Below are 27,700 nucleotides of genomic sequence, written 5' to 3' on the forward strand. Positions count from 1 at the left end.
CTCCCACCGAGCAGCACAACATTGTTCATGTACATCTCCCGCCTCCTCATCCACACATACATAATCTGATGCCATATGATATGACGTGTTATCTTGTTATATGATATGTTATCGTATCATATCACTTGATAACAGGGGTGTTTTTTTCCCATCCAGCCGTGGTGTGCAGGCAACAACGATTTCATGGTTCTCTCCCCGATTTCGTGCTCCCAGATCAGGCGAGATAACTGAATTTGACTGAAAGTGAACTGGTGAGGCCTCGTCTTACTAGTTATCTCCGGTGACAAAGTACAAATACTTTCTTACTGTACTTAAATATATTTTTCAGGTGCCTGTGCTTTACTTGAGTATTTCTTTTTCTGGTGACTTTGTGCTTTTACTCCCCACATTTACACGCAAATATCTGTGTGTTCCACTTCTTAAATTGGAAAAAGTGCCTGTAAAAGTCTTTTAACGATGCAAATTCTATTAAAAGTTTATTGTTGCACTTGCTGTAGCTTGAGGTGGAACTATTTGAACCACGCTGTCGTGTAGTTCAATACAAAAGTGGACAATGTCTTAGAGGGGGATTATTATTAGTGTAGAGAAAAATATACACGTCGAAATCAACATCAGTTATTTATATTCTCTGTGTGTGTGTATATACATATATATATATATATATATATATATATATATATATATGTATGTATATATATATATATGTATATATATATATATATATATATGTATATATATATATATATATGTATATATATATGTATATATATATATATATATATATATATATATATATATATATATATATATATATATACGTATATATATATATATATATATATATATATATATATATATATATATATATATATATATATACGTATATATATATATATATATATATATATATATATATATATATATATATATATATATATATACATATTAAAGGTGTTTGATTTAATTCCTTTCGCTACATTATCAGCTAACATATTGTTTCATTAATAGCAAAAAAAACAAAAAAAAACATGTTTACTTTTTACTTAGGCACATTTAAGTACCTTTTACTTGAGTACAAAATGTGGGGACTTTTGGCGACTCCTCCGCAGGTGTTGGTGTTGGTGTGCCGAGTCCTAAAAATCCTCACGAGAGGGTGCAGAGCAGGGCGAGTTATACAGTCCACGTATCGGTTCAGCAAGTTCGCATTTGTTCGCGAGTTTACATTAGCAGCGGCGCTATCGCACAGTGTCCGGCAAGGAGCGGTAGCAGCGCCTTCCGCTGTGTTTTCGCCGAAAACAGTCGAGGCGTTGGCTACCACCGCCTGCCGTTTGAAAGCATCTCTCGTCTCGTTCCAAAATAAAGCTGTCGGCGTATTACTAACAATCTGGAAACTCAGCGAGAACAGCTGTACGACTTCTATTTGTTATAGAACTTTCAACACTGGAAACAGTACCTTAGCCTTAGCATCTCCGGTTAGGGCCGAACATGTTCTTGTGTCACGCGACAGAAGAACTGCTGAGAGTTGTTTGCTAGTAAAACTCTATTTAACCGTGTAGGAGGAACTGCTAACGGCACAGGAACTGGAGACCAGTATTGTGTTACGTTTTAACCAAAAACATAGGTAATAAATAAACAAATAAAATGTTTGTGGTGGCAGGCAAACGCAAAGCAAACAACACAGCTGGAATGTTTGTTTTTCTGTCGTCTTGCTGTGGTACTTACAGGTTCCATATTACACAAATCCATCACTAATGTAATATTAATAATTGCTAACAATGATAATAATTCTCTTGGCTGCAAATTCAAATTCTGCAAATGCCCTGGATATAACATATATGTATATGTGTTTATGTTTATATGTTTGTGTATGCACATACATGTATATATGTATATACTGTATATATGTATGGATAATATATTTTTTACAACTGTTGTAACTGATGTTATTAGAAATGTGCACATACATATCCAGATATATATATTTGTGTGTGTATCTATATATGTCTATATGTATATACTGCATATGTATATGTGCGTGTGTGTATATATACACACATTTTTGTTTTGTTTTTCAGAGCAAATCTGAAAATCTGTCAGCCTCAGCTGCAATTAAAGTGAAGCGTTTTTTAAGCTGAGACCAGAACCAATATCTATTATCTTTTGTATTTTTTTTTTTTTTTACAACGTATGTTTATGTCAACAAGCCCACAAGCCGTTCTCAGCGCCGAAAGCGCTTTGAATCGACAAGACCCCGCAAACGCTGACTCACTCCTGCCATGGCGACTGGCTGGGAATGTTTGCATTGTCATCCAAAAACACTGCGACTCCCCCAGCACTCAGTGCTTATCAGTCAGCCAATGCTGAAGCAAGATCCCAGACTAAAAACCTTGTCCTGCGAAGAAAGTCAGTTCCTCTTCCGCCGTGAAGAAAACGCCTCGGCCGTTGCAGTTGCAGAAGCCATCTGGCTCACCAATATGGCACAAAATCAAGCCTCAGGGTGTCCAGCCCCACTCGAGCTGACTGCGATGGCCGTTTGAAATCCTGACTCACTGCGGTAAAACAGAAAACAACATGTTTTCCTCAAAGATTTTAATTGGCTGCTATTTTAAATATTATTTAAGTGCATTTGTGTGCATCTATCTATCTATCTATCTATCTATCTATCTATCTATCTATCTATCCATCTATCTATCTATGCCATAACCCGGGCCTTCTACCATCATTCGTCCCGCAGCACTTGGAAATTCATTTCAAACAACTGGACTGAGAAGTGAAACAACACACACACAAGGCAGCAAAAACCAGCCCAGTTGCCTCGGGTCAACCCTCGACTCAAACTCAAACTCAAGCTTAGGCTCAGGTCAATGCAGTCGGAGCAAAGGGTCGACAGTGTCATGAGATTAGCTGAGAGTCAAAACCGCACTTTTCTTTTTCTGTTTTGCTGTTATGTGGCGAGGGGTTGAGGGGATTGGACTTGTGGAGACTGACATTGGGCAACTGAATCTGAGTGCATGGGTCGGATTCAGCTGAGCTTAAAGGACATGCATTTTTCATAACAACCTATTATAAAAGAGCTGGAAAGATTTTTTCCTTGAGGAACAACAGATTTGTTACGCTGTCATTTTTTCGTTCTGGGAGTCAGAGCCGCGAATCTTATACAAATTGAAGGAACTGGATTTTCTGTTTTTGTTTGATTAACCAAAAGCCTGAACTGCAAAGCCTCAGAAAACATGAATTTCTTGCTCACTCATTCACTCAATCGCTCGCTCGCTTGCTCGCTCTACAGCTCCGATCACAATGAGTTGCTAGAGTGCGCTGCTCCCGGGCTGGATTGACCTTAGTCCACAGTCCACAGAGGCCTGTTTCTACTGAAAAGAGATGCTGGACAAAGGCCAATGAAAAAAGGAGAAGTCAGCAAAGTTGAGGATCCCCCGCTGCCCCCCCCCCACACACTCCGCCACCCACCACCCCCTCCAGCCTGCTCTCATGTGATCCGCCATGAACTTCCTTCCCTATAGTCATCCCGGAGAGGCACGAGGTGATTCTAATTCCTGATGCCTGATGTTATACTGCTCCGGCGGGGGAGGGGTGGTTACATAATGGGATTCCAAAAGGTGACAATCCATAGTTTCATTACAGTGAAGTTACATCGCCTAAGTCATAAAGGCCCATTTAAGGTCTCTCTTACACACACCGGCTTCACCAGAGTGATGGATTGAAAGCTTTCCTTTTAAAATGAAGCGGTTAACATGGAAAACTTGTTCATACTGAACTTTTCAGTCAATAATCAATCGTAACCTGGACCTCGTGTCAACTGACGTAAAATTGGCTGTGACGCTTTGAACATCGAAAGAAGCGCTAACAACACAGTTTGAAGCACGGAGGAACTCAGTGACACGGCAAAGGACTGAACAATGACTGAACAACACTTGTCCCGCGCCAGAGTTCCAGAGTCGAAACAATAAAAACACAAGATGTTCGCACGCAACAGCTCCACTTTTTATAGGCCTTCAAATCTGAGAGCGAAGTCAAATAGTCAGCCACGCTTCTCAGAAGTGTGACGGGGTGGAAAGAGAGCAAGTGCCAGAGTCCTCCAACACCCCTCCTCCTTTTCACTAATTGTCTCTAAATCAGCCTAAATCAACCGATATTATTTGTTTGAAAGTGCCAAATATTCTATTTGTTTTCTAAGCTTGAATGTAGCCTATGGACTATGGACTCCATGGTAGATGCTAACTCCATAGATCAGAGGGTTATATTTAGCCCTCTGTTTGCAGCCTCTCGCAAAAAAAAAAGTTGACTTTAGCTTCCTTTCAAAACTTTTTGTTGTTGTTTTTTTTTTTAGGTTGCAAGTGTTAGCGATGCATCAATGTCCCTTTGTGACATCACAGAGAACTGTGTTTTAGCACATACTTCGTTTCTGCATGATTTACCAGTCATGCAGATGTTTTTCTTTAAGGAGATTTGTTGCAATGTGAGAGTTTAGGACTTTACTCATCACAAGTGTATTATATCAGTGCCCCTTGCTGACAACATAAAGGTCCAATTTTATTTTCAGCACGTGCATTATCTCATTCTGGAGAGTTTAAGTCATGTCACTTAGACTTTGCTGTTAAGGTCGTCCTGACATTTAGAGTAGATTAGATTAGATTAGAAATGTATTGTCATTGTATAAAATACAACGGAATTCAGTGCACTGACATACTGGATCATAAAACAAGGCAGCGTAATAAATAAAATTCATTAAAAGACACTAAAATACACAACAATACATAGAGAACATCCTCTTGTATTCCATTTCTAAGGTGCAAAAGGTGCCAAAGTGCAGGTACAGGGTGATAAATTGCAGTATTGGATGAGATATTGTTGTGTGGTGCAGCCGTCAGTGATGTGTCTTCAGTGTCTTCAGATCAGAGTTGAGTATGGTAATGGCTTTGGGATAGAAACTGTTCATGAATCTCGTGGTGCGTGTTCTGATGGACCTGTGACGTTTTCCGGAGGGTAACAGTTCAAATAGATGGTTGGCAGGATGAAACAAGTCTTTGAGAATGTGGTGTGTTTTATGCAAGCAACTGGAGTTGTAGAGGGTGTCCAAGGTAGGTAGCTGTTGATTAATGATGTTCTGGGCAGTTTTTATAGTCCTTTGCAGTGCCTTTCTGTCTGCAGCAGAACTGCTACCATACCAGGACAGGATGCCATGAAAAAGGCGTTTAAAGATGAAAATCTCAAAATCCTTGACTTAATTGCTTTGTAAGAGAAAGCGAGTCAATAGCAGAAGTGAGATCCAAACGGGCGGACAGAGCCTCTAAGTATTGCAAAACATATTTATTACTAAGTGCGCCGCATGCTCTTGGTCTTGGGCTTGGCATGTGACACTTTCTCTCAGCTGGCTTTGGTGCGGAGTGCAACAAGGCCAGGATGAGGAACCAGTCTGGTGTTGAGACAGAGCTCACATTCAGCAGAGTCCGTTTCGGTTGCCGGGAAAAACCCCACGCTGGTGTTCTGTGTCCTTCCTGGACAAGCACTTAAAGTTAATGTGGAGTGAAATGTGTGTCTGATTCACAGGATTTATTTCTCCTGCCACCTTTCTACTGGGGTTTTCTCCTGGCTCCCCCTCTGCTCTCTCCTGTTGTGACAGCCCAGTTGAGTGAACTGAGGAATTTGTTCTGCTCTGCGGATTATTTGTTCAGGAGGTGTGCCGCTCTAACTCTCTCTGGGATCCAATTTCTCAGGTATTCAGTGTCACTAATGTCAGTTACGAGCTCCCCGGAAACAAAACTCACCTCCACCCAAAACATCATGAAAGGAATATGAGGTGGTGATGGGTTGAGTCAACAAACTGGGCAAGCTATATGGAAGGTCGTGATTGTGCAGCGTGAATCGCAAGTGGCAGCGAGAGACGGTCAGAATCCGCCATCTAGTGGTGTTTTTTGAGAGCTGACGGGATGCGTTCACTGTCTGTCTCCAGTGCGGAAATGAAAGTCTAATGTTATAGTGTGGTACAGTGTCTTGTTTTATTGTCTCTTTATTATCATTTTGCTTGTATTTTCATTATGTCTGAAAAAAAAACACACATTGTCTCTACAAAATATCTAAGAACAGAAGAAAAAAAGTGGTTTTGTTTATAAGGTGAAGAAAAACTTTTGGATTTTTTTTTGGGGGGGGGAAATGAGTGGCATTGAAGGCATTAGCTGGCACAGCAGAGTCAAGGCACAGCCTGTTGATTAAAAGCCCAGTGTGTACAATTTACTGACATCTAGTGGTGAGACAGTGTATTACAAGCAACACCCTTATGTATTGTTGATTATTATTAATTATTACTATGGCTATTTGTTTATTATTTATAAATCAGATGGGTCGGTTTTCTTCTGTCATTGGTATTACAAGTCACACCAAGGTGTTTTAATTTCAAATCAGGCTGTAAAAATACTTATTTTGGAAGTGTATTAGAGCTTTTCTAAAGTCAGGCATCGGTGTAAAATAAAAGAAAATTAAAAAAATGGCAAGAGCACCTTGCTTGAAAACACATCAGCAATGATCAAGCAGATATGTGCAGACAGAAGTAAAGATCATTCTGTTTACATTCAAAATAAAAACAAACAAACAAAAAAAAACAGTCACAACGAAAGACTGATTCCTGGCCTCCATCTTTTGCCTCAAGATACTTGTCATCTTCCAGTTTTATTGCTGTTAGTAGCATTTGTCTGCTGACGATGAAGTTCAGCAAATTTAAAAGTCGGTCCTGTGACAGATTCACTCAGATGAATATCTTACGGACAAATGTAAAAAAAAAAAAAAAGAGAGAGAAAAGAATCAGTGCATTTTAGTCATTATGACTAACGTTCAACCTCCGTTTTCAACACTGACTACCAGTTTCATCGTTGCCAAACAGTGACGGGTGAAGCTGAGAGTAGCAAAACACCCATCAGGACATCTATGGTCGGTGAATAAGCAGATCGTGTTGTAATCTGTTTGCCAGAGCTGAGGCGGAGGTGGCAAACACATTAGGTGATAGAAGGGGCGGATGTGAGAGCTGCTGCCCGCTCTCCTGCGTCACAACACACAGGTGCGCCGGCGTTCGCTTGGGGTTGATGGAAGGAATCACTTTTGGTCGGATTATCACGTGTCGTCTGTTTGGATTAAAAGGAAAGAGATTTACAGGTCCATCTGTCACCTCCAGACCTGAGGGAGACACTGTGGCCCCGGGGAGTAACGATGATTCTGTCCCAGCGGTAGGAGAGTAAATGCTGGGATTGAGGCCCCGTCTGAACCCGGCCCAACAGTGCTGTTGGGATTACGCCATAAAAAGTAATCCAACTACTGATTACTCATTCAAAAAGTAATCTAATTTGTTCTTTAACTACTTTGTTACATAAGTAATCAATTACTAATTACTTGAATGTTTGCTCTTTTTTTTGGAAAAGTAATGGAATCATTGCTTGATGAAGTAATTATGATATAACTTCCAGTGTTGCCACCTTTACATAACTCCTATGCTCAAAAAGTAGTTTAATTACAGCGGTGGATTACTTAGTAATAGATTACTCGCCAGCACTGCCATCCAATACCAGCATGTCCTGCATGTTGACATTCGAGATGAGTCAGGAAAAATGATTGTAAATACAATGCGTTAACAATACAATGCTTTTGTTTTATTAGATGAATTTGGTTAAAGTTCATTCGCATTATTTAAGGAATTACGTTCAAATTACCAATGCTAATAGTTAGTCAATAGATTATATGATGTAATGATCAAAAATATGAAGAAAAAAATATATAAAGCACGATACAAATTTTTCATCGTATCCCTCTTCCTTTATGTAATCCTCCTTAGCCAAGATGCAAATGCGATATATTTCTGTACAATATGGAACAACACAGATTATCCATGATGCATGTTTCATGGAACATTTATGGGAACTGACGCGTTGATTAGATCAGGACAAACTGTGTTGCGCATCTGCTCTGCCTTGTTTCCCCGTCCATATCACACAAGCAGCGTCTGCCGCTGCTGCGGGTCAGAGGTGAAAGAAAAAAAAAAAAGCCCAGTGGACGTTGTGAATAACAATATAGCTCGGATGCGTGGGCAGGTTCCAAACACTTCAGCCACCCACCTCTTTTTGTTGTTGTTGTTGTTTCTTTTTAAATAAAAGATGAACTGGAGCTCTCAAGACTTCACATAGCGGTGATTTGTTGGTTTTTTTTTGCTGCTGGATGGGGGTGGGTTTTTTTTTGGCTCTGACTTGACAAGAGTTCAGCGGGCTTCTTCGCTCGGCGAGCGCATCACGGAGGAGGAGGAGGAGGCGGAGGAGGAGGAGGTGGAGGAGGAGGAGGAGGAGTGCCGTGGAGGGAAGCGTCTGAGGTCATCCGCTCGCGCCCACGCACGAGGCCGGCTGAACGAGAGCCTCCGATTTTTCCACCTCCGATGCGCGGAGGCTGCGCTCTTCAGTCTGAACCCTTTAGCCCTCGGCGAAAGGGTTCGTCCCTCACCGCACCCCCCACCCCCCGGTGCAATTAGCATCTTCCCGGCAGTCCCCACCGTAATTCATGCGTGACCGGCCGCCTTCTGACATTTATTAGAACCTGCACCGGTTGAGATGTTACACCCCCCCCCCCCAAAAAAAAAAAAAATAAAAAAAAAATAAATCCCCTCTTCTTTGATCCGTAACTCCCCGCCGCCACCACCATCACCCCCGTCGCCTCTCCACCGCACCGCGTCCTCCTTATCGGCCTCTCCGTCGCTCTTGAGCTGCCTTTCAGCTGATGGAGCTGATTGTGGACAAATAGGCTTAGGAGCGTCGCAGCTATGGCAACGGCCAATGGCTGCGGAGCAACATAAGCGCTTCATCAGCAGCTGTGATCCGACGCTTTGCTCTCCCGCAACAAGTAGGGGGCAGGCCAGTCAGTCAGTCAGCCAGCCAGCCAGCCAGCCAGCCAGCCAGCAGCCAGCGTCGCTCCCGGGCAGAGTTGGTTGGGAGGTGAGATGTGGCAGAGCTGGAAATAGGAGCTGAGGGAGCTGAGAGACAGCGAGAATCTGGAGTCTTGTTTTTCATATATATATATATATATATATATTTTTTAAAAACACACAGTCGACTCTCAGCATGCAGACACCCAGTTTGTCCGCGCCTTCCTGCTTCTGCTCCCTGTGATTTTTGGTTTCCACTGGAGTCGAGAGGAACTTTGGGACAGGACAAAGTAGAAGAGGAGGAGGAAGAAGAAGAAGAAGAAGAAGAAGAAGAAGAAGAAGAAGAAGACGAAGAAGAAGAAGACGAAGAAGAAAAGGTAAGAGAGGGGTTGATTCTTGTAAGAGGTGATGTGACCTTTTTTTTTTTTATTAGATGATGTTCGCGTGGGGTCAAGGTCGGGTGTTTTTCTGTCCTTCATTGGAATTGAGAAGTGTTTTTTTTCCCCAGTCATGTAGTAAAATACACATTGGTAGATATATAGAAAACATTGATGTGGGAAATTAAAACCTCAAGTTGAAATTGCTTTTCAATGGCACTAATAACGAATAAATCAAAATATAAAGTTCAAATTCAAAACTGGAAACAAATGCATAGTTTTGCAATTCATTACCGCATTATGAAATTACTTATTTTTAAAACAGAAATTTAAAAAACTGTTTTAAATTCAACATCTAAAGGGCAGATTGCAAATCCATGCACTTTTGAACACCATACCATGCCTCGTTGCAATAAAGAAGCCTTCTGATTGGATGTCAGCAGGCCTATGAGGTGCAGCCATACGAGCAAATAAGAAGGTGCTGACCATATGCAATATATGTAGTGAGTAAATGAGCGCGGCGCAGTGGATGCTAGTGCTACTAGCAAACTTTACCTCTGATCCTCCTTGATGCCCAGATGGCACAGCGGGAAAACTGGCTCACCGACGACTCACCCGGAACGTGATTCAGTCCGTGGTGCTCGTTCACTAATCGAGTGTCCAAAAACACCTGCGCGCTGGTGCTTTGGGTTGAGCGGTGTTTTGTCATTTGCTTCTCAGATGGTGGATCTGATGTAGCTGGAATTCGTCGTTGATGTCCACCGACTCGGGGAGCTGAAAGCTGAAAAAGTGATCAGTTCTGATGCGCTGTCACTGGACTAAACAGCTCACCGAGACCCTGGAAATGTTCAACGACACCGTCCTGCAGCAGTGTTCAAATTACAAATCCGACAGCTGCGTTGAGCAGAAATGGAAAGACTCATTGAATTTGAAAATGGAATATTGAAAGCCGCAATCAAAGCGCCCTTTTTGAAATCGCTTTCTGAATTGAAGTGAAATTAGGACACGTTAATGAAACACATTACCACCAAACTGCAATAGTACTGTTATGTAATGTCGCTCTTTTTTTTTTTAAACAATGTCTTCATTCCCATTTTAATTGAAGCTTTTTCATCAGGCAAAGGCTTCATTTTTAATTGTGGTTCTTCCTGAGTGCCTTGCGTAACGTGGAGCGGCAACTTGGCTGGCAGCATTATGCTCCATTTTGAGCGTTGCAGCGGGAGAGTCAGGGTGCTCTGACTAATCCCACTCTGGGTTTTTGTTTTCTGTGTTGGCGACAAGCTGACCTTCAACCGACAACGGCCTGACGGTGGATTCTCAGCCTTGAGTGCAACATCACGCTGGCAAAAATCCGCCTCGGGACCAAATTCCAGCAAAAATGTCGTTGTTTAGTGAAGTTTAGTGAAGAAGAAGAAGAAGAAGAAGAAGAAGAAGAAGAGGCATTGTTGCTTGTGGCTGCAAAGTCACAGGTTCCGCTGTTTGAAACCCGTGGGATTTTATTTAGTGGTGTCCGGTACTGCAGGACGAACGGCGAATCTAACAGCTTTCCCGCTGCCTCCGCCGTCGGTGACGGATGAGAGCAGCTGGTGTGACGCCTGCATAGCTGCGGTGTGAAGGACAACCTCGGCTTCATGAATAGCCGAGAACCAGATCAAAAGCGAGCGAATGGGTGGAGGAGGAATAGAGGAGTAGATTGCAGATTGCAGTCGGAACATAAAAAAAAAGATTTTTGAGCAAATCTGCCAGTGACTGCATATTATTTTTCCCTATCTAATAATTGCTTGTCTAATATATCATCATACATCATGTTGTGTCTTAAAAGGCTAAACCAGTTTGCCATCCAAAAATGACTCTAGAGTCCCTAAAAATGAAAATTAAATTAGATTTAAAAAAATAAATCATCTAAAATATTGACAAAATGCTAATTGGTGAAAGTATTCATTGTTCTGTTGTTTGAGTCCTGTAAAATTGCCCTATTAGAGATCATCAATCACAATCTCAATCAGTGCGATACTCAAACCAAAAGACTAAAAGCCAAAGGCATCTAATCTTTGGATCTTCCATCAGTATTCTGCTCATCTTCATGTTATTTAGATGTGAATTAGGACCTGGAAGTAAATCAGGGAGAGATTTTTTTTATTTTTTTTAATCTCTAGTCAGCGGTGCATAAAAGCCTCTTGTGTCCTTTCATCTCAAACGCGGCCAAAAGACTGACGATTGGACTGAATCCAGCATCTGTTGCTGAGCACAACGCACCTGCAGGACAGTGGAACCAGATTTGCAGGGGCGTAAGAAAAAAAATCAGATCCAGATGTCCACATTGTTCTCTCCTTCCTTTCTGCTAGTTATTTTGTGAGAGAAAATAAAACAAAGAAGACAATGGATTGAGGACGTAGGCATACAAACGTTAAAAGGGAAATTCTTTGTCAAGAAACATTAGATTAATCTAATCCTAAAATTACATTTTAGGAATTAGATTTTGGGGGGATTTTGGTAATATTTTGAAAATAATTTGATAACTTCTCACCGTCAGATAGTATGTAATACAGATTACTGATAAATATTGGACTTAATGAGCTGCATACATAAAATCCCTGAAGTCTAAACCTTCATTTGGTTTGACTAAACAGAATTCCACTCTTCCAAAAATCTGAGCAAACATCCCCAGTGACAATCATCTCTGTCCTCAGGAAGCAGCCATGGCCTCCTGGTTCGCCTGGAACGAGCCGTACTACCGCAGCCCCAAGCGGGATCCGGCCGACGTGGTGACCGACACGCTGATGCTGGAGCTGAGCTGGCAGCTGAAGGAGGCGGAGAGGCAGCAGAGGGAGCGGGAGAACGAGTATCGCCGCCTCAAGACCGGCGTGGACTACAGCTGGCTGGCCAACCCGCCCCGCTCCTCCTACGCCATCAGCACCTGCGAGAAGCTGGGCCTGGAGGACTTGTGCTCCAAGGTGCCGCCCCCCTGCTGCGGCACGGTCATTCTCAAGTAAGCGCGCTGAAGGCTAACGGCTAATGGCTAACGGCTAAATGATTGTAACTAAAACCACCAATTTAAAGGGAATTTGCTCTCAAAATTAAAAATGTCTTCCTCTGTTTTAAATTTCATTTAACTGAATTTCATGAATTGAATGCTAGCCTGCTTAATGCCTTTGAAAGGTAAATACCTTTTGGCAGCTTACGAGCTAGCATCATCATGCTAATAGTCACATGAATTTGTTCTTTATTGAAAACCCATTGTTTTGACAATGTTTAACTGTAATTGCTTTTCTTACATTGCATGCAATTAATTTGATCACCATCTGATGCTAATCAAGTTAGCAAAGGACAATGAATTTAAAACATTTTGACAGAATATCGGCAGATATAATTTATCGCAGTTTTATTCTTTGTTCTAAAAAAACAAAAAAAAAAACAAATTTAAATCTCAATTCAAGTTGACTCAATTGTCCTCCATTTTGCGGCCAAGGCGAACTCAAGACACTCGGCTAACAAACGCTTTAGTCTCAATTTTTGGCAGAGGCGAGCGCTAGTCCGCTCCAGGCCACCAATCAGGTGTCGCGCTGCGCTTGACTCGGTAAATCTTTGGTCCCTGCCCCTTTAATCCGCAGCAGAGACGCTCTGAGCTCTTCGGCACATCTGCTCGGGGCCTCAGGTGTCTTGACTGCCGTGGTGTTAATGGTAGGGAGTCACAAGGTGATAAATATGCAGTCACACGTAGGCCAAAAGGGACCAAACGTGGTTAATGGTTTGCCTGGTTTTAATTAGCTGTGGATGATGAGCTGTGAAGTGGGAGTACGCCCTCTCCTCCCTTAGTTTCTACACCATTAAGCCCCAGGGCTACAGAAAAGTCATATTTTACTCTTGGTCTACTTCGCTACTGCTGTAAAAAAAAAAAATGTATTAACATCTCTAAGCATGTGTAAACATACCTAAGTATATGTAAACTTAGCGAAGTGAACCCTTTCCGTTTGAGTATTCATCAGCTCTTTAAAGAAACAATATTAAAATGAAACAAACATTGTGAACATTGTAGAAATGTTGAGCTTTTTAAATATGTTTCTATGAAATTGTTTTTATTTCTAATTCAGGACCTTTAATGGCCTGGTGCAGGTCAGTGATCCCAGTCACGTTTCTATATATGCTGCAGTGATTTCTGAGGGTTTTTTTTTTTCAGTTGTAGCTGCCCAACACACAGACATCGAACAATACCCTTGACTATATGGACAGCAGCGTGCAGGGTGGCAGGGTTGAAACTCGTGTCACCGTAGCTCTGGAGACTGTGTTTGAAGCTGTCCGTGTCTTGGGTCGGGTGCCAATCACCTCAGTGTCAGCTGACGGTGCCAGGATTTGAGCCTGCCGTCCCTCGACAGCAGACATACGGAGGCTGAATCCAGTTGTCGGCAGGAGGAGGTTATAAAACGTCCACGTGCACTTGATGGGAAGATTGACCCTTCTGTTTGAATCAGCATGATTAGTGGGCGACACAGAGGACTTAACAGCCTTACCTCCCGTGACCTCTCATGCATTTGATAACAATATACACGCCACAGTCCTCTTGTAACAAATAAAAACAAAACGAATAATACTGGAAAAAGGTAAAAATTTCTGTAGCATTATCATGCAGTTTAGAATTCCTGACATTAATGTCCATTGCAAACAACCTACTGCAATGTTTTCATTTGATCCAAAATACATACATATTTTGGAAATGAACTTCAAGCCATCTGACTTATACATATACATCTACAGCGATATGTATTAAATAAACATTGCCTAATTTAACAAAAAAAAAAAAATTCTACCGAACAGTTATTATGTGCAAATATTTGTAAAGGCCCTTGTGAACCTGTTTTTCTTTTGAGTTGTACTTATAGATTGTAGTAGCATCAAAAAACATGTGAAAATGCTTCCAAAGACGTGAAAATCATGCCATTTATCTGGTTCCAAAGTTTGGCTACTTTGCATAAGTCTGTCTTGGTAGGAGGATTGAGGCCAATCATTAGTTAAGGAGAAGCACTTACTTACTTGTTGCACGTTTCCCGCGACAGATGTGTATTTAAAGGCTTCCGCAACCTGTCAGGGACGTGTGATTTTTTTTTTTGTTGTTGGACATTTGCATTTGTTTAGGCTTATTATATTATGTAAAATTTGGCTTAATTTATGATTCTTATATTTTATATACAAGCTTAACCTACTGCTCATACTGCTCATAAACACATAAATAAAAGTGTCTACTCACAGTACAATAAAAATAATTTGTTTTTCCTATTCATAGGACAGTTTATAGTTAGCTGCCATCTTGCACCACCATATTTCTAAGGAACCCCGGTGTGGACAATCCAGCCCTCCTGACAGCGCGTTTTGTAATTAGGGAAGACGCTTGCATCCTCAAATAAACCAACGAAGAAGAAGGTGAATGAGGTATCTAGGTTTGGGTGCGCAGACCACCGTAGTTCACTGGCAAGCTCGGGAGACGGAGGGAGAGTGAAAGACACCGCAATCTAAAATGTGACCACTTGATGTCGCTATTTCGTCTTAAAAATCTCCAAATATTACACACACGAGGCTTGAGAGAACCTGACTGCTCTCTGCTGTTCAACAGTCACCGCTTTGGCTCTCATGGGCTTCTGTTTCCCCCGCAGGTTCAGGGAGGCCGTGCAGGCCAACGAGCCCGAGGTGCACGAGGTGGCGGGCCTGTTCCGCTCCGTCCTGCTGGAGGCCCTGGACCAGCTGAAGGAGGAGCAGGAAGCCGAGCGACTGGCCCGCCAGTGGAACAACAAACGCGCCATGTCTCTCATGAACTTCAGGTCACGCATCAAGATCAACCCGTTCGGGAGCTCGATGGGCCTGACCTCGGCCGCCGCGGCCGCCGCCGCGGTGGCGTCCAACGGGACGGGCCTGAGCGACCTGAAGACGGTGTCGGAGGACGTGGAGAGGGGGAGGGAGGGGGAGGAGAGGGCGCAGCGGGTGTGGAGCATGCCCGACTTTAGGTACAAAGGGAGCAACAGCAGTCAGATTGTCTGATGCAGGGCCTTCGCAGACACTGACTCTTCTGCATCCAGGATCCTCTGTGTGTGTCACTCTCCAAAAAAGAAAAGACGTGGAGTTTCCTTAATATTTGACGGCTTTTTCTTCCTCTTTTTTCTGAGACATTACGGCCTCTTGCTGTGATACATTACATGTTCAGAGGTTAATGCAGCACAGACTGTAGCCTTATGTCAGAGCATAACAAGGTACAGGCAACTGTTAACATTACACGGGTCGCTCAGATTTCCACACTAGCTCTTCCATGTTAAGTCAACCTAAACGTTTCAGGGGATTTCTAAACCAATCGGCTTCCTTCGTCAGATAGAAGCTGCTGCTGAAGGGAGGACTTGGAAACCAAGTCTGGTTTAGAAGATACGAGCACAGTTGCTGGAATTTGGAATGGCCAGATGCTACTTAAGCGTTTTTGTCGCCAGACAACTTTTCACTGACTCAAGTCGACCAGCAGTAGGTTCCTCAAGGTCATGCAGTCGACACATTTCATTCAAGACCAGGAAACAAACCTTCCAGTCGTTTCCAAGGCAGAAAAAAAAAAAAAAAACAGCTTCCAAAACCACTGAGGGCAAATCGTTTTTATGTAAAAACTTCACAACAGTATTTCCATCTTCTTCTTTGCCAAACAAATGTGCACAGCAAATTATCATTACGTCGATCGGACTGAGGCGGACAGACTAAGAATCACTAACAGTTATTGTATCATTGTTAAACGGCATCATGCATTTTGAGTTATCACAAAATGCAGGAGTAAAAAAAAAAAAAAAAAAAAAAAAATTGAAATAAAATAAACATATAATGCACCTGTGACATTATCTGACAAACTACACTTTGTTGCCCATCAGGACATTTATCATCGACTTCTGAGGATCAATTGTTTGGGAGAAAAAAAAAATAACAGTAATAAAAGCGTGGGCAACCATAATTGTACTACAACTGACACTATGTTGTCACAGCCAGCAGGTAAACAGAAAATAATTTACACCTTGAAAAGAAATAAAAAGGTCAAGATCCCTACAAAGTTTGTATAATGCCTTAGCTGGCCTTAATAAGGTGCTGTGGGAGTGGCACAGAGGGACCCAACCTCTCTTGATCAGCTGATTTGAACCATGTCAGAGGTGCAAACATGCACACAATCTAAGCTGCGATCGGAACGTTACTGTATAGTTTACAGTTTGAACTCTTTTGATCTTGTTTGACGCATAAAATTAAGGACGACACTGCTCGACATCGAACACACCCCACAGAGCAAAGATATAAGACTAAACTGAAGAGCTTGGCAGTCTGTGTAGTGGTGGAGAGGGTGACCACTCCTCAAACGTGGCTCCTTCACCCCGTCTGACTCTGAGCTTCTCAGAAGTCGACTGCAAACTCCTCCACTTTTGTTCCCCGCTGCTCCGCTGATGTGTCCCGGCTGGAGCAGAAACCCAGCAGTCCACGCCGTCGTCACAGGGTGGAGTTGAGGAACTCAAGCAGTTCGGCACGGTTTTTATCCCGCTGTGAAAATGAAAGCGAAGCGTAAGAAACTGCGCAAGCCAGTTGGAAAATGCGAGGGCAGATTTCGTGGCTCACCTGTTTGTCTTTCTTTGACTTCTTCACTTTCATCTTTATCTTTTTCCCCGAAATCATGCTGTACTTGCCCTTTTCCCGGTCCTTCAGATACTAAAAAAGAAGAAATGAACTGGTTTGAGTTTAAATGTATAATATAAAGAAATGCATTTTTGTCCTCGTACAACGACAGGAGCAGTTACCTTGGATATCTGTACAGGTCCTGAGTTGTCCTCTCCTCCTTTGGCTTTCTTGTTTTTCTTACGTTTATGCCGCTTCTCTTTCTTTCCTTTCTGCAAGGTGGATGTGTTTTTGATGACAAATTTGAAATTACCGAACAAACGTGGAATCATTACATAATGAGATTAAAAGCACAGTTACCTTTTTATGGTGTTTCTCCTTTTTTCTCTTCTTCGACTGCTTTCTGGATTTACTGTGGGAATCTGAACAAAAAAACAAAACAACTTTTATTATGAAGAAACTTAAAAATAAAATAGAATAAATAATAACGTATTTACTGATGTATATTTAACACGCACACTCACCGTTGCTGCTAGAACTACTCGACCGACTGCTGCTGGAAGAATGTGATGAAGCTGATGAAGAAGAGGACGAAGACGATGAAGATGACGAGGAAGACGATGAACTTGAGGACGATGAGGATGATGACGATCTATTGCGGCTACGTTTCCTCTTTCTTTTTTCTCGTCCTGGGGGAGGAGGGGAAGACATAATTCTTCAGAGACTTAACCAAAGGCAAGACTGTTCTTTCTGAGAGCAAAACATGAACACAAGGTATCTTAAAAACTTGCTGACATACCTCTACTTGTAGACCTCCTCCTCTCATCTGTTCTTGAGCTGGACACTCGGGACTCAGTCTTGGTCGACGACTAGAGACATAGAAAAACATGCAATAATCTGAACCCTTGTTGCAAAAGCGAGCTGGTTTCCCATGTGGAAAACGTAATCGTTTGGAACTCGATCTTGGTCGACCACCAGAAACACAGAAATATTTAATAATAATAAAGCGCGCCTGGGGCGTTGTTGTACAGGGGAGCTGGCTTCCGATACGCAAAACGTAACGGTAAAGTAGAAATTACATTACTGAAGGAAAACCATTTTGCTTAATAAATTAACTTTCCTTCATTTTAGCACAGGCTCTTTTACTTCACTTGCATATTTACAGGGTTGCCTGACGAAGCTAACGCGAGTAGTTGAGACTGCCACCAATAGCAATCATTTAAAGGGCTTTACAACTTACCATGGCAATGCTGTCCGGTGCCTTTATTAAGTCAACCTTACATAAAGGCCGAAAAAACTACAGAAATGTTTACAACCTATGATTATTTGCTCTGTTTTCCTTCGTAAACGCGCGTTAGCTAATGTTCTTAGGAGACATCTTGTATCCCATGATGCATCACTGCTGCCATCCATCAGTAATATGCGTTGGTACGGCCGCCATGTTACGTCGGTGGGCGTAGAAGAGGAAGAGCCTCATTCACGATGAAAATCGTAAGACAACAACAATTTAACCACTCTCACAGCAGTTTGTGGCATTATAGATGGAAACCACGGAAATGCACAACTGTTTACGCATCACCGACGATGAAGACGATGGAAACCTCTTTCGGTCGAGGTAAATGTGAGGAAAAACATAAACCACGAGTACGACCCCCCCCCCCCTACTGCCGAATGATAGCATTACATTAACCTCGTAACGCGGCAGGGATTTATTCATTCTAATTTTCATGTTTTACCAGTATTCAATTCATAAGTCGTAACTTTTAATTCTACACTATAGTCACCTTTTTTATCTGTAAAGAAATTATTTCTTAAAAAGTAGTCATTTGACAGCCAGTCCTTCGAAAGTGGCGTAGGGCCAATAAGTCTGGAAGGCCCCACATATTTTTCGCCGGTTGAGAGTTGAGAGTGAATTGCTGTAACAGCAGTAAGGTATAAGGTATGTTCCTCTGTATCTACTCTCCAAGTTTGATGCTTTGCTGTTAAATATGTCGACGAAAGTCACGTCGAGTTAAGTCACGAGCTAACATATCATTGAAGTTTGTTAGCTTGTCAGTCACAGTGATCCACTTCCTGGGTATTAATCGGTTTAGACCACGTGCCAGACATGCGATAGTTAACTACACTAAATCGTTTGACGTATGTGAAGAGGCAACTGTATTTTCTTTTCTGAACGACAGCTCGGAATACATTGTGCGGTCGTCAGCTCTCGCCTCCGTCCCTGCATGCGTCATTGATCGGGTTAATACTTTATTAGCCACACTTTGAAATGTAAAAGACAATATAAACGCTGGTATTGTAGAAAAACAGATTTATTAAGCTAGTATATTATACAAACATGCCCATTGTATAAAAATAAAAAAATGTGGTGTTTAAGTATTCTTGATTACATCAAGATACCAGATTAACACTATTTTGTGTAGTCAGTTTAATTCAGCCCTGCTGTTCTATGGTATACTTCAATGTTGCACCCGCTGTATGACCTCTGACCCTGTATCACCAACAAAGGAGAGTACATTGTTCACACATTTGCCTCATATGAATTCCAAAATTTTCTCACTTTTCCAAAAAAGAATAAAAATAAAATCTCAGTACCACTTGCTTTGTCTACAATGCTGCAGGGCTATCATTTAAACTGTTGTCAAACTCTTTAAATGTTAAGATCTATGCACAAAAACCTAACTGCTACTCAATCCTCATTGCGTTCGTTATATTGTACAGCTGCCTTCTGAGAAAACAAAAACAGCTTGGAACAGGGCACGGCAAAAAAAAAAGAGAAAAAAAAGAAATATATATATAATGTGACCATCCCTGCCCGTTTCAGAGCCTCACAGCTGATTTTATCCAGCAGAAAGACCAAGAGGGCTCCGGTGACACATTGTGAAGGGTTGTCTTCGACCTGACAACATTTGTGTGTGTTAGTATAAAAGAGGGCAGGACAAAAGCCCTTGCTATATTAATAACAAAACATGCTCTTATAGTTATCATAATGTAAAAAAAACAACAAGATAAGAGATAAAAAAGTAATGGAAGTAGATGTGATTCAGCAGTAAAGCTATGGATGAAGTCGGCTGCAGCACACCTCTGATATGCTGAGCTCACACGTCAGTATTAAAATGTAAGTTTCAAAATCCCTGAAAATGATTTGTAATTCTGTCTTCCTAAATGGGTTGATCAACCTGTGTGTTTAAACATTCTTGTGGCATGTAAAATGCGCTATTTGTTGTTATTTGAAAGAACATGATGAAATGTCAACCAGTTGATCTTGGTCATCTGCGCTGACTCTTCCCATTTAATAGTCGTTTGGTCTGTTACTTTGTCACTTTGTTGTTGATGCATGCATGTCTAGACTTCAGCCTTGTTCTTCGAGTGATCGGCATGAGCTAAGCTCTCCTCAGTTTCGTCCTCCTCTTCAGGAACCTGAAAAAGACAGAATCCAGATGACTAATTAGTGGGAAAAGCCTGCACAAGACATAAATGTACTGTTAATGCTCAGCCAATGTATTCTAGACGTCTCCTGTCATGATCTTGTAGGGCTTTTGATACTGGATTTTTACCTCCCAATAAAGAGAGTCATCAAAGCAGTTCTGGTCTGGAGGTTGTCCCCAGCATGGCAGCTTCATTATTAGACCTGCAAAAGGGAAATTTATCATTGAATATTTTTATTTTTTTCTGCTAACCGAAACATTTCCTTTATCTGGAAACAAAAAAATAACAATGTACTCTATATTTTTCCCCTTTTCGTCTCCACCCACCTGTTAATGCACCACCGGCCAATGCGAAGCCAAGGGACGAAGCCAAGGCGGCGGCTTGCATGGCAGCACTACCGCTAAAGAGGACAAGAGGGAAATTGTAGTACGTATGGCATGCACATATTTACATTTGCACCTGTAAGATGTGTGTTTAGATCGTGGCTCTTACCCCTCCTTTTTCCCCAGAGCCACAGCCACGATGCCAGCCAAGCCGCCCAGGATGCCGGGCATGCCGTGCAGATTGTGGACTCCACAGGTGTCCTGAATGCCCAGGTTGGATGCCAGGATGGGCTGCAGGAAAAAGATGAATGAAGTGGGTGTTTTTTTAAGACATGAGATATGCAGCAAAATTCTTTCTATCACCTGAGTTTGTTAACAGTTAAAGAATGATGCAAAAAAACGAATTTTTTCACATTAAAATGTGCTTCATTTTGTCATTACTTTTTTGTTTTCAATTGAAAAAAAAATACCACATTTTGTTTCCTTTTTACACTTTCCAGGTCTGCTCCGACTTAGAACTCACAGTGAGGTACTTGAAGCCCAGGGTGGAGATGGTGCCAGCCACCAATCCAATCAGCATGGCCCCGTACGGCCCGATGTTCATGTCAGCGCATGTTCCCACTGCGACTCCTCCAGCCAAGGTAGCGTTCTGAATGTGAACCTGTGGGAGTCGAAAAGGCTTATTAATGGTGTGGTTTCCTCACGTTTTGAACGGTCGTGGGCCCCACTGGGTGTAGTTTATCCGACCATGTCCAGTTTTCCTTTGTGCTCCACTAAGCTGGAGACGGCGTAGGCGGAGAGCGCGCAGGCGGCCAGGGAGAGGTAGGTGTTGATGACGGCGGTGAGCTGCAGCGCGCTGGTCGTGGCGATGGCCGAGTTGAAACTGGGCCAGAACATCCACAGGAAGACGGTTCCTGTAGAAATCAGACACAAGGAGATTAATGACCACCTGGCAGAGGGTTAGATGTGTGATGTATATATCGACGTAGCGAATCGGACACTCTGATGCAGGTCGCAGATGAGGTCGCACTGGCTCAATTACTCCGCAAGTTGCAAATGTATCGTTGTCCACTAGGTGGCGTACTTTACAAATGTACAAGAGCAGGGCAGTTCAAGGCACGAGAAAGAACGGAACTAGTGAAGATTTCATTTTATTGTACTATTCAATAAAAATAACTTAATGTTTGGTTCAGATCGAGCTGATTCATAGAAATCCATAATATGTTCCCATAGATGGTTCGCTTTCATTTTGTAATGTCAGTAATGTTAATAAATGCTATCAAAATACTATTACTATCATACTTGGAAAAAACACCATAATCAATTCTTGTGTGTTTCTAAAACAGGAGAACAATCAGCTGAACTTTAATGTTCCCCTTATTGCCTGTAAGTGCCTGTTTTAGCTAACAGGGTTGTTTCAGGACTGTTTTATTGTACCTAAGTAGAGATACTTGTTCATACTCACACTATGATTTCTCACTGATTACAAGAATAAGCCTTCATTTTACCTCATCTTACAATAGAACTGGGACATTGGCTGGTGTTAAAATGAGGACAATAGAGCATTTGGGGCAAATATACCTCAGTGTAGCAATAAAATAACAATAAATGATACTTATACATATGTGTACGTACATAATATAGCATATTCAAGGAACTGCCTTTTGCCTGAAGACACATTTTCCTCAAACAACTCAATAACTCTACTGTTTGTGCTGCTATTGCTCAGCTATGATCGAAGAAACACAAATCAGCAACTCCCGTCTTTGCCATCAGGTGGCACTAAACACCACAATTTGTATTGACGGCCAAGGGTGTAACTGGCTAACCTACCAATCATGGCAAACAGGTCAGAGTGATAGACGGATCCTTCCTTCTCGTGGCCGTTCCTCAAACCCGGGCGGTAGAGCACTCGAGCCACCGCCAGACCGAAGTAGGCTCCGTAAGCGTGGATGATCATGGAGGCGCCCACGTCGTTGGCCTGTCACAACGTGGCCAGCAAAGTCACACCACATTGTTTTTTTTACGTAACATCTGTCAGAAAATTGGTATAAACGAAAAAAAAAAGAAAAAAAAGTTGATTTGTGTTCTACTGACCTCGAGAACATTAGCCACCAAGTGCTCATTGATGGAGAAGATGGTGATCTCCAGCACGGTCATGATGAGGAGCTGCACCGGGCTGGTTTTACCCAGCACCGCACCGAAGGAGATCAGCACTGTCGCTGTGCTGAAGTCTGCGTTGATAATCCTGTAGGAGCGAATAATAAAAAATAAATAAAATATGAGATGCTGAGAAGGCACAACCCCACCCCATCCAAGGAGCAGCTGCATCCTACTTGAAGATGTTGATTTTGATCTTGCCGTCCTGCAGGTGCCACAGGCCCTGCATGAGGAGGCCCCACTGCAGCCCGAAGGCGGCCAGGAGCAGGTTGACGCCCACGCTGCTGAAACCGTAGCGCTTGAGGAAGGTCATGAGGAACCCGAAGCCAATGAAGATCATGACATGAACATCCTGGAACACTGGAGGAAGAAGAGGTGGGGTCAGTTCGTCCTGATTGTGAAACAGGCCTCTGCTTTGTGTCAGCGGGGCTCTGACGTCGGGCTTCGGGCCATAAAAGTGAATCAGATAAAATGCTGGAAATGTCGTGAGGCTTTTTTATGGTCACATCCTACACATTCTATAGAAATCCGTGAAATGAATCTGCTCTTTCCTTGAAGTTTGTGACCTTTCGCTCTTTCCACGGAGAGCATATGATGTTGATTAAATTCTGCCCAAAGCCTATTAAGGACTCAATTACGAGCCATTCAGTGTGAAATTGTGGGGTTTGATCGTCAAAAGGTCAGGGTTCAAATCGTATTTCTCGAGCGAATTATCACTCTCGGATGATGTTTTTGCACCTGGATCGTAGCGCGGCTTCTCACTGAGATAAAATGCCGTAAAGGTTATAATAGAGCAGGTCCAGTCGTGAACTCGCGAAGAACTTGGCGCTCGCCTCGAGAGTCATCATCGCGACAGGAAATAGCCACTGAGCCTGATAAGGCGCTCGTGTGGAAATCACATCAAGAGGGAGTTGAGTGAAAAACAATGTGCTTCATTTCCTCGGCCTGTGATTGAGCCGCTCCGTTCCCCGGGCACGAGTCGCTTGTTTGACGTTTGAAAAGTGTCGTTTTAGTTGCAAAGGAACAACCTCGTGAGCAAACAAGCGAATGCGTGCAACTTCATTCCGCCACTAGAGGTCGTAGTTTTCACGCACCGAAACAAACCGGCTCCCTGCAGACTCGCGGGTGTCGTGACACTTTCATCCCTCCCATCATTCACACCTTTGCTATGAAGGCTTTCTATCCATAAAAGTACGAGCCTCTTGCTAGCTAGTAGCTTCCAGATGTTACGTTGGAATGTGGCCACGGAGCGTGACGCCACGCCCAGACGTTGGATAACACTTGAAAGAACTGGCTGAGCCAAGACTAGACAGGGAATCCTCGTGGGACCTCTCTGTGAAGTGCTGGAATAATTCCACTTTTGGGGCGGGGGAGGGGTGCAGGGAAAGGGAAGGGTATCTGAGTGATCGCTTTTTTTTTTTTTTCTTCTTTTCTTTTTTTTACTTCAACAAATGCAAAAGCAGAATATTTTCTGTCCTTGATGTTTTCAATTCTACTCATTTTTCATCCCATGCTCCAGTTGTCGTTCGTCGCTAACTAGGTAGTGGTATCACCGACCTTTGTGTCATCAAGAGAAAATTTCTCAAGTTAAGGAGTAAAAGTTCACTGACAGGATGGTTGATATTCTATTAAAATACCTTGGCAGACTGAATTTTGCGCTATACGGGACCTTTGAGGGTCTTATTATTACAGATATATGTACAAATAGATTATATAAATGTATTTATTTTTAAAATGGCTTGATGCCAGTTGAAGGTTCGGAATCCCTCAGAATCCTATCCTGCCTTTTAAAATCTGGCAATATACAGTGACTGGTTCATTTTGGGGTAAAAAAAAAAAAGAAAAATGACTGAAATCCATAAGGCGACTATTTTAGGGTCTTGGTATCTTAAGCCTGTCTGAAGTCAAGGATCCCCGACTATGTCTTGACCGAGTGAGCTAATCTTTATGGGCCAAACCTGCCTCACCCAGCAGCAGCAGCAGCAGCGGCGGCGGGTCTTTTCTTTTTTTTTTTTTTTGCACAGATAAGTTTCACGCGGCAGAAGAAACGCTTCAACCGCCGCAACCGCTCAGTTGGCGCTCGGCGCTGCGGTCGGAGCCGGTTTGAAAGTGTGCTTTTGAAACCCCGAACCGAGCTCAAATAGCATTTACTCGCTTACGCTTTGCATCCGCCGGGGCCCCCCCCCCGCGTCAATCACGTGCGCGAGGAGCTAACCCAAGTCACGAGACCTCCTCGGATGCTTCTCTCCCTCTCCCTCTCTCTCTGCGAGAGCTTCTCCGTCGGCTGCAGAAGTTTATAAATAGACTCTGTGGCCTGGCGACTCCACTTAATTGCACTCAGCAGACTCGCTGTAAAACGCAGATGTATCTCTTTGTCGGCTAATTTGATAAGGTGTCGGGAACAGCTGTCACATTTTTCCAATAAACGCGCTTCCACCAGTTGAAGCTGTGTTTTAGAGTTCCAGAATCAACATTATTATGTGGGGGGGATTTCTAGTTTAACGATGTAAAAGAGTCATTCTTGTGGGCATCAATAAATTCCACCCATTTAAATTCACTTCATGGAGACCGTTCAGCAAAGGCGCCGTCAATTACAGGCAGCAAACTTTGACCTTGAGGCCGAACTTTAAAGGGTTCACCACCCCACCCCACCCGACACACACAGACTTACTGGGGTACAAAGCCAGGGGTCCTTTTTCCTCGTCGTGGGTGCCATTGGAGTGAGCGTCGTCGTGCCCGTGTGGCTTCCCGTCGTCATAGACGACGAACAGGGCGAACAGGATGATGGTGATAATCTCCAGGGTCAAGGCCAAGATGGGGAACTTGAACCTCATGTTGGTGGCGTAGGCAGGCATCCCGCGACCAGCGTTGGCTTATCTCTCGCTCCTCTGACGCGCACACTCTCTCTGCCCCGTCTGCCCCCTTTTCTGCTCGTCTTCTATCGTTTTTTTTTTTTTTTTTCAAGCCTTGCGCCTTGTGGAGGGAGGGACGAGGGCGATGCCTGGTTTTAAAGTGAGGCCTGTTTGCCGGCGACCAATGGCAGGCCGGAGGACGGGGGTCTGGGTAGGAACACCCGCCCTCCACCCCAACCCCCCAGCAGGCCGCCGCCCTCTTCTGTTCATCTACTCACGGGGATGGGTTTCCTCTCCGGGCTTCGGAGAGGGTTGGGGGGGGGGGGGGTTAGAGGGGGAGAAGCAAAACACAAACATAATGACTTTTAGACAGTGAGCGGACGTGGGGAGAAATACTTAATGAGCCCTCCTTCCCACTCATTACTCACTGTCAGCTCGTGTTTATTGTCACACAAGTGGAGTCCACCAAAATACTTTTAATGTCTCGCATTAGCCGGACAAAAAAGAAAGCACCTCCACACGCAAACTCACACAAATGCAGCTGCTCCTCAAACAATTACAAACTTTTGCGGTTCCTCTTTCAGCCACTCGGCTGAACACTCTTCCTCTTTCTCAGATCTCGGCTTTCACCCCGACACCCAGCTGCTTTGCACTTGTTTTGCCCCCGACAACAAAACGCCACGTTGCCAAATGCTCCGTCGGACAAAATCCGATTTCGAAAATCCAAAAATTGATCGTATTTTAATCTCGAGGGACAAACGTTTTGGTGAAACCGCTAACTGGTTAAGCCACCAGTCCATAAACTGTCACCGTGTCGTGAGTGTTTACACTCCTGAGCCAGTCCAGCTGACCTGACCTGCATATCTTGGGGCCTGTGAGCGGAGGGGGACCCATGCAGACATGGAAACACTACAAAGACATGCCTGAGGCAGCTGTCACACCGCTGCGCGCACCCTGCCGCGCGCTGGCGGGCGCTAGTTTCGGAGTTTACTGGCTTATTTATTGGCAAAAGTGATTGCCCCTCCGCTGTGTCTCCACGGAGCCGCAAAAGCGATGTGAGGACTCAGAAGGAAAGGTTCTGATTCTAGATTAAAGAGAGGCTTAACATGGACATTTTTGCATTTTACTGAAATCACCATAAAGTTTTAGTCACCACAAAACATTAAAATGCCATTGTATTTGCATACAACTACACTTGATGGCTATTAAGTCCTTGTGATTGCGTTTACTTAACCAAGTGTTGCTGTATTTACACTTCAAGCATGGTGAGATCCGCACCACATCGGGATGAAACTGACCTCAGCCAGGCTTCACATTGAAAAACCTCTGATGGCAGAAGGATGCCGAAGTTGGAACGTGCAGGCAGGAGGCCTGAGATGGGAGCAATTGAGGAGATTTATGGACGAATTGAAAGAGGACGTGAAGTTAGTTGGTATGAGAGGAGACGGTTGGATGGTGGCAGGTGATTGGCTGTGAGAAGAAGAAACAGAAAGCAGGATCTGAACTTTCAAAGGAATCGTTTTACTTGAAACAACTTGAATTCCCTTGGAATTGTAGAGGGACACAAAAATGTATCGTTGACTTAAGTTCGATTGGAATAATGAATTTCAATAATGATCTTTGGATCCACTTCAAATTGTGTTGTTGTGGATTGAAAGGGCCCATAAAATGCATTTAATCACGCTTGCATGATTAATGATGTAAGCCTGCTCTACTGTTGTGTGGGATTAAAATTAAAGATCTAATCAAAATGGATAGAAAACAGGGACTTTGTGAAGAGTAATTAGTTCCCTGCTCAAAAAAAAGAACAACATTAACATTTGAATACGCACAACATCTCATTTACTCATCCATTACCATACACAGTAGACAACCCCCCGCCCCGACAGACATCCTGTGCATCCCTGATCATGTTACTTCATAGGTTCAAGTCCTTCAAACCCTTCACCACCAACTGCCACACATTTCCCATTGGCCTGGCCCCGCAATTGGCCCCCGGCCGGCCGCTCTCACCGACGGCACCAACGTTGGAGACGATCC

At 43.1% G+C, this 27,700-nt stretch overlaps 4 protein-coding genes across 5 annotated transcripts in view; 2 read left to right on the forward strand and 2 right to left on the reverse strand.

Annotated features, from left to right (window-relative positions):
* Window positions 1–11,970: 11,970 nt before the first annotated feature.
* rd3 (retinal degeneration 3, GUCY2D regulator) lies at window positions 11,971–16,126 on the forward strand. The gene is made up of 2 exons (XM_076037636.1): window positions 11,971–12,274; window positions 14,931–16,126. Exons 1-2 carry the CDS (start codon window positions 11,985–11,987, stop codon window positions 15,310–15,312), a joined length of 672 nt encoding a protein of 223 aa, XP_075893751.1. The 5' UTR covers window positions 11,971–11,984; the 3' UTR covers window positions 15,313–16,126.
* On the reverse strand, window positions 15,891–18,566 carry LOC142896142 (uncharacterized). Of its 2 annotated transcripts, none has more exons than XM_076037637.1 (7): window positions 18,137–18,566; window positions 17,696–17,765; window positions 17,415–17,585; window positions 17,257–17,318; window positions 17,079–17,168; window positions 16,900–16,989; window positions 15,891–16,824 (listed from the first exon to the last, which is right to left on the reverse strand). In XM_076037637.1, exons 1-7 carry the CDS (start codon window positions 18,137–18,139, stop codon window positions 16,774–16,776), a joined length of 537 nt encoding a protein of 178 aa, XP_075893752.1. In that variant the 5' UTR covers window positions 18,140–18,566; the 3' UTR covers window positions 15,891–16,773. The 2 variants fall into 2 exon arrangements, with proteins under 2 accessions (XP_075893752.1, XP_075893753.1); XM_076037638.1 differs by having other exon boundaries at window positions 17,421–17,585; window positions 18,137–18,527.
* Window positions 18,567–19,190: 624 nt separating this feature from the next.
* rhag (Rh associated glycoprotein) lies at window positions 19,191–25,795 on the reverse strand. The gene is made up of 10 exons (XM_076037506.1): window positions 25,480–25,795; window positions 22,985–23,168; window positions 22,746–22,896; window positions 22,482–22,629; window positions 21,396–21,562; window positions 21,172–21,309; window positions 20,818–20,939; window positions 20,652–20,725; window positions 20,454–20,527; window positions 19,191–20,316 (listed from the first exon to the last, which is right to left on the reverse strand). Exons 1-10 carry the CDS (start codon window positions 25,661–25,663, stop codon window positions 20,242–20,244), a joined length of 1,317 nt encoding a protein of 438 aa, XP_075893621.1. The 5' UTR covers window positions 25,664–25,795; the 3' UTR covers window positions 19,191–20,241.
* The window catches only part of LOC142896045 (macoilin-like), a 50,059-nt gene continuing 45,411 nt past the window's right edge, over window positions 23,053–27,700 (forward strand). Inside the window, exon 1 of the mRNA XM_076037502.1 lies at window positions 23,053–23,188. The gene's annotated coding sequence lies outside the window, so the exon portion shown is untranslated. The remainder of the gene's footprint in view (window positions 23,189–27,700) is intronic.

The sequence above is a fragment of the Nelusetta ayraudi genome, unplaced genomic scaffold (assembly GCF_046127955.1).
Source record: "Nelusetta ayraudi isolate G7.1 ecotype Tasmania unplaced genomic scaffold, CSIRO-AGI_Nayr_v1 ptg000052l, whole genome shotgun sequence".
Taxonomy (NCBI): Eukaryota; Metazoa; Chordata; class Actinopteri; order Tetraodontiformes; family Monacanthidae; genus Nelusetta; species Nelusetta ayraudi.

What these genes read in the sequence shown, in the direction of transcription:
- LOC142896142 (XM_076037637.1), bottom strand. An exon ending in TTCTAGCAGCAACGGTGAGT is followed by an intron (nt 17,319 to 17,414) that starts GTGCGTGTTAAA and finishes TTTTTTGTTCAG; the next exon opens with ATTCCCACAGTAAATCCAGA. An exon ending in AGTCAAAGAAAGACAAACAG is followed by an intron (nt 16,825 to 16,899) that starts GTGAGCCACGAA and finishes TCATTTTCACAG; the next exon opens with CGGGATAAAAACCGTGCCGA.
- rd3 (XM_076037636.1), top strand. Translation starts at nt 11,985, where the DNA reads ATGGCCTCCTGGTTCGCCTGGAACGAGCCGTACTACCGCAGCCCCAAG. An exon ending in TGCGGCACGGTCATTCTCAA is followed by an intron (nt 12,275 to 14,930) that starts GTAAGCGCGCTG and finishes TTTCCCCCGCAG; the next exon opens with GTTCAGGGAGGCCGTGCAGG.
- rhag (XM_076037506.1), bottom strand. Translation starts at nt 25,663, where the DNA reads ATGCCTGCCTACGCCACCAACATGAGGTTCAAGTTCCCCATCTTGGCC. An exon ending in ACCCCTGGCTTTGTACCCCA is followed by an intron (nt 23,169 to 25,479) that starts GTAAGTCTGTGT and finishes TTCTTCCTCCAG; the next exon opens with TGTTCCAGGATGTTCATGTC. An exon ending in ACAAAGGAAAACTGGACATG is followed by an intron (nt 21,310 to 21,395) that starts GTCGGATAAACT and finishes CGACTCCCACAG; the next exon opens with GTTCACATTCAGAACGCTAC.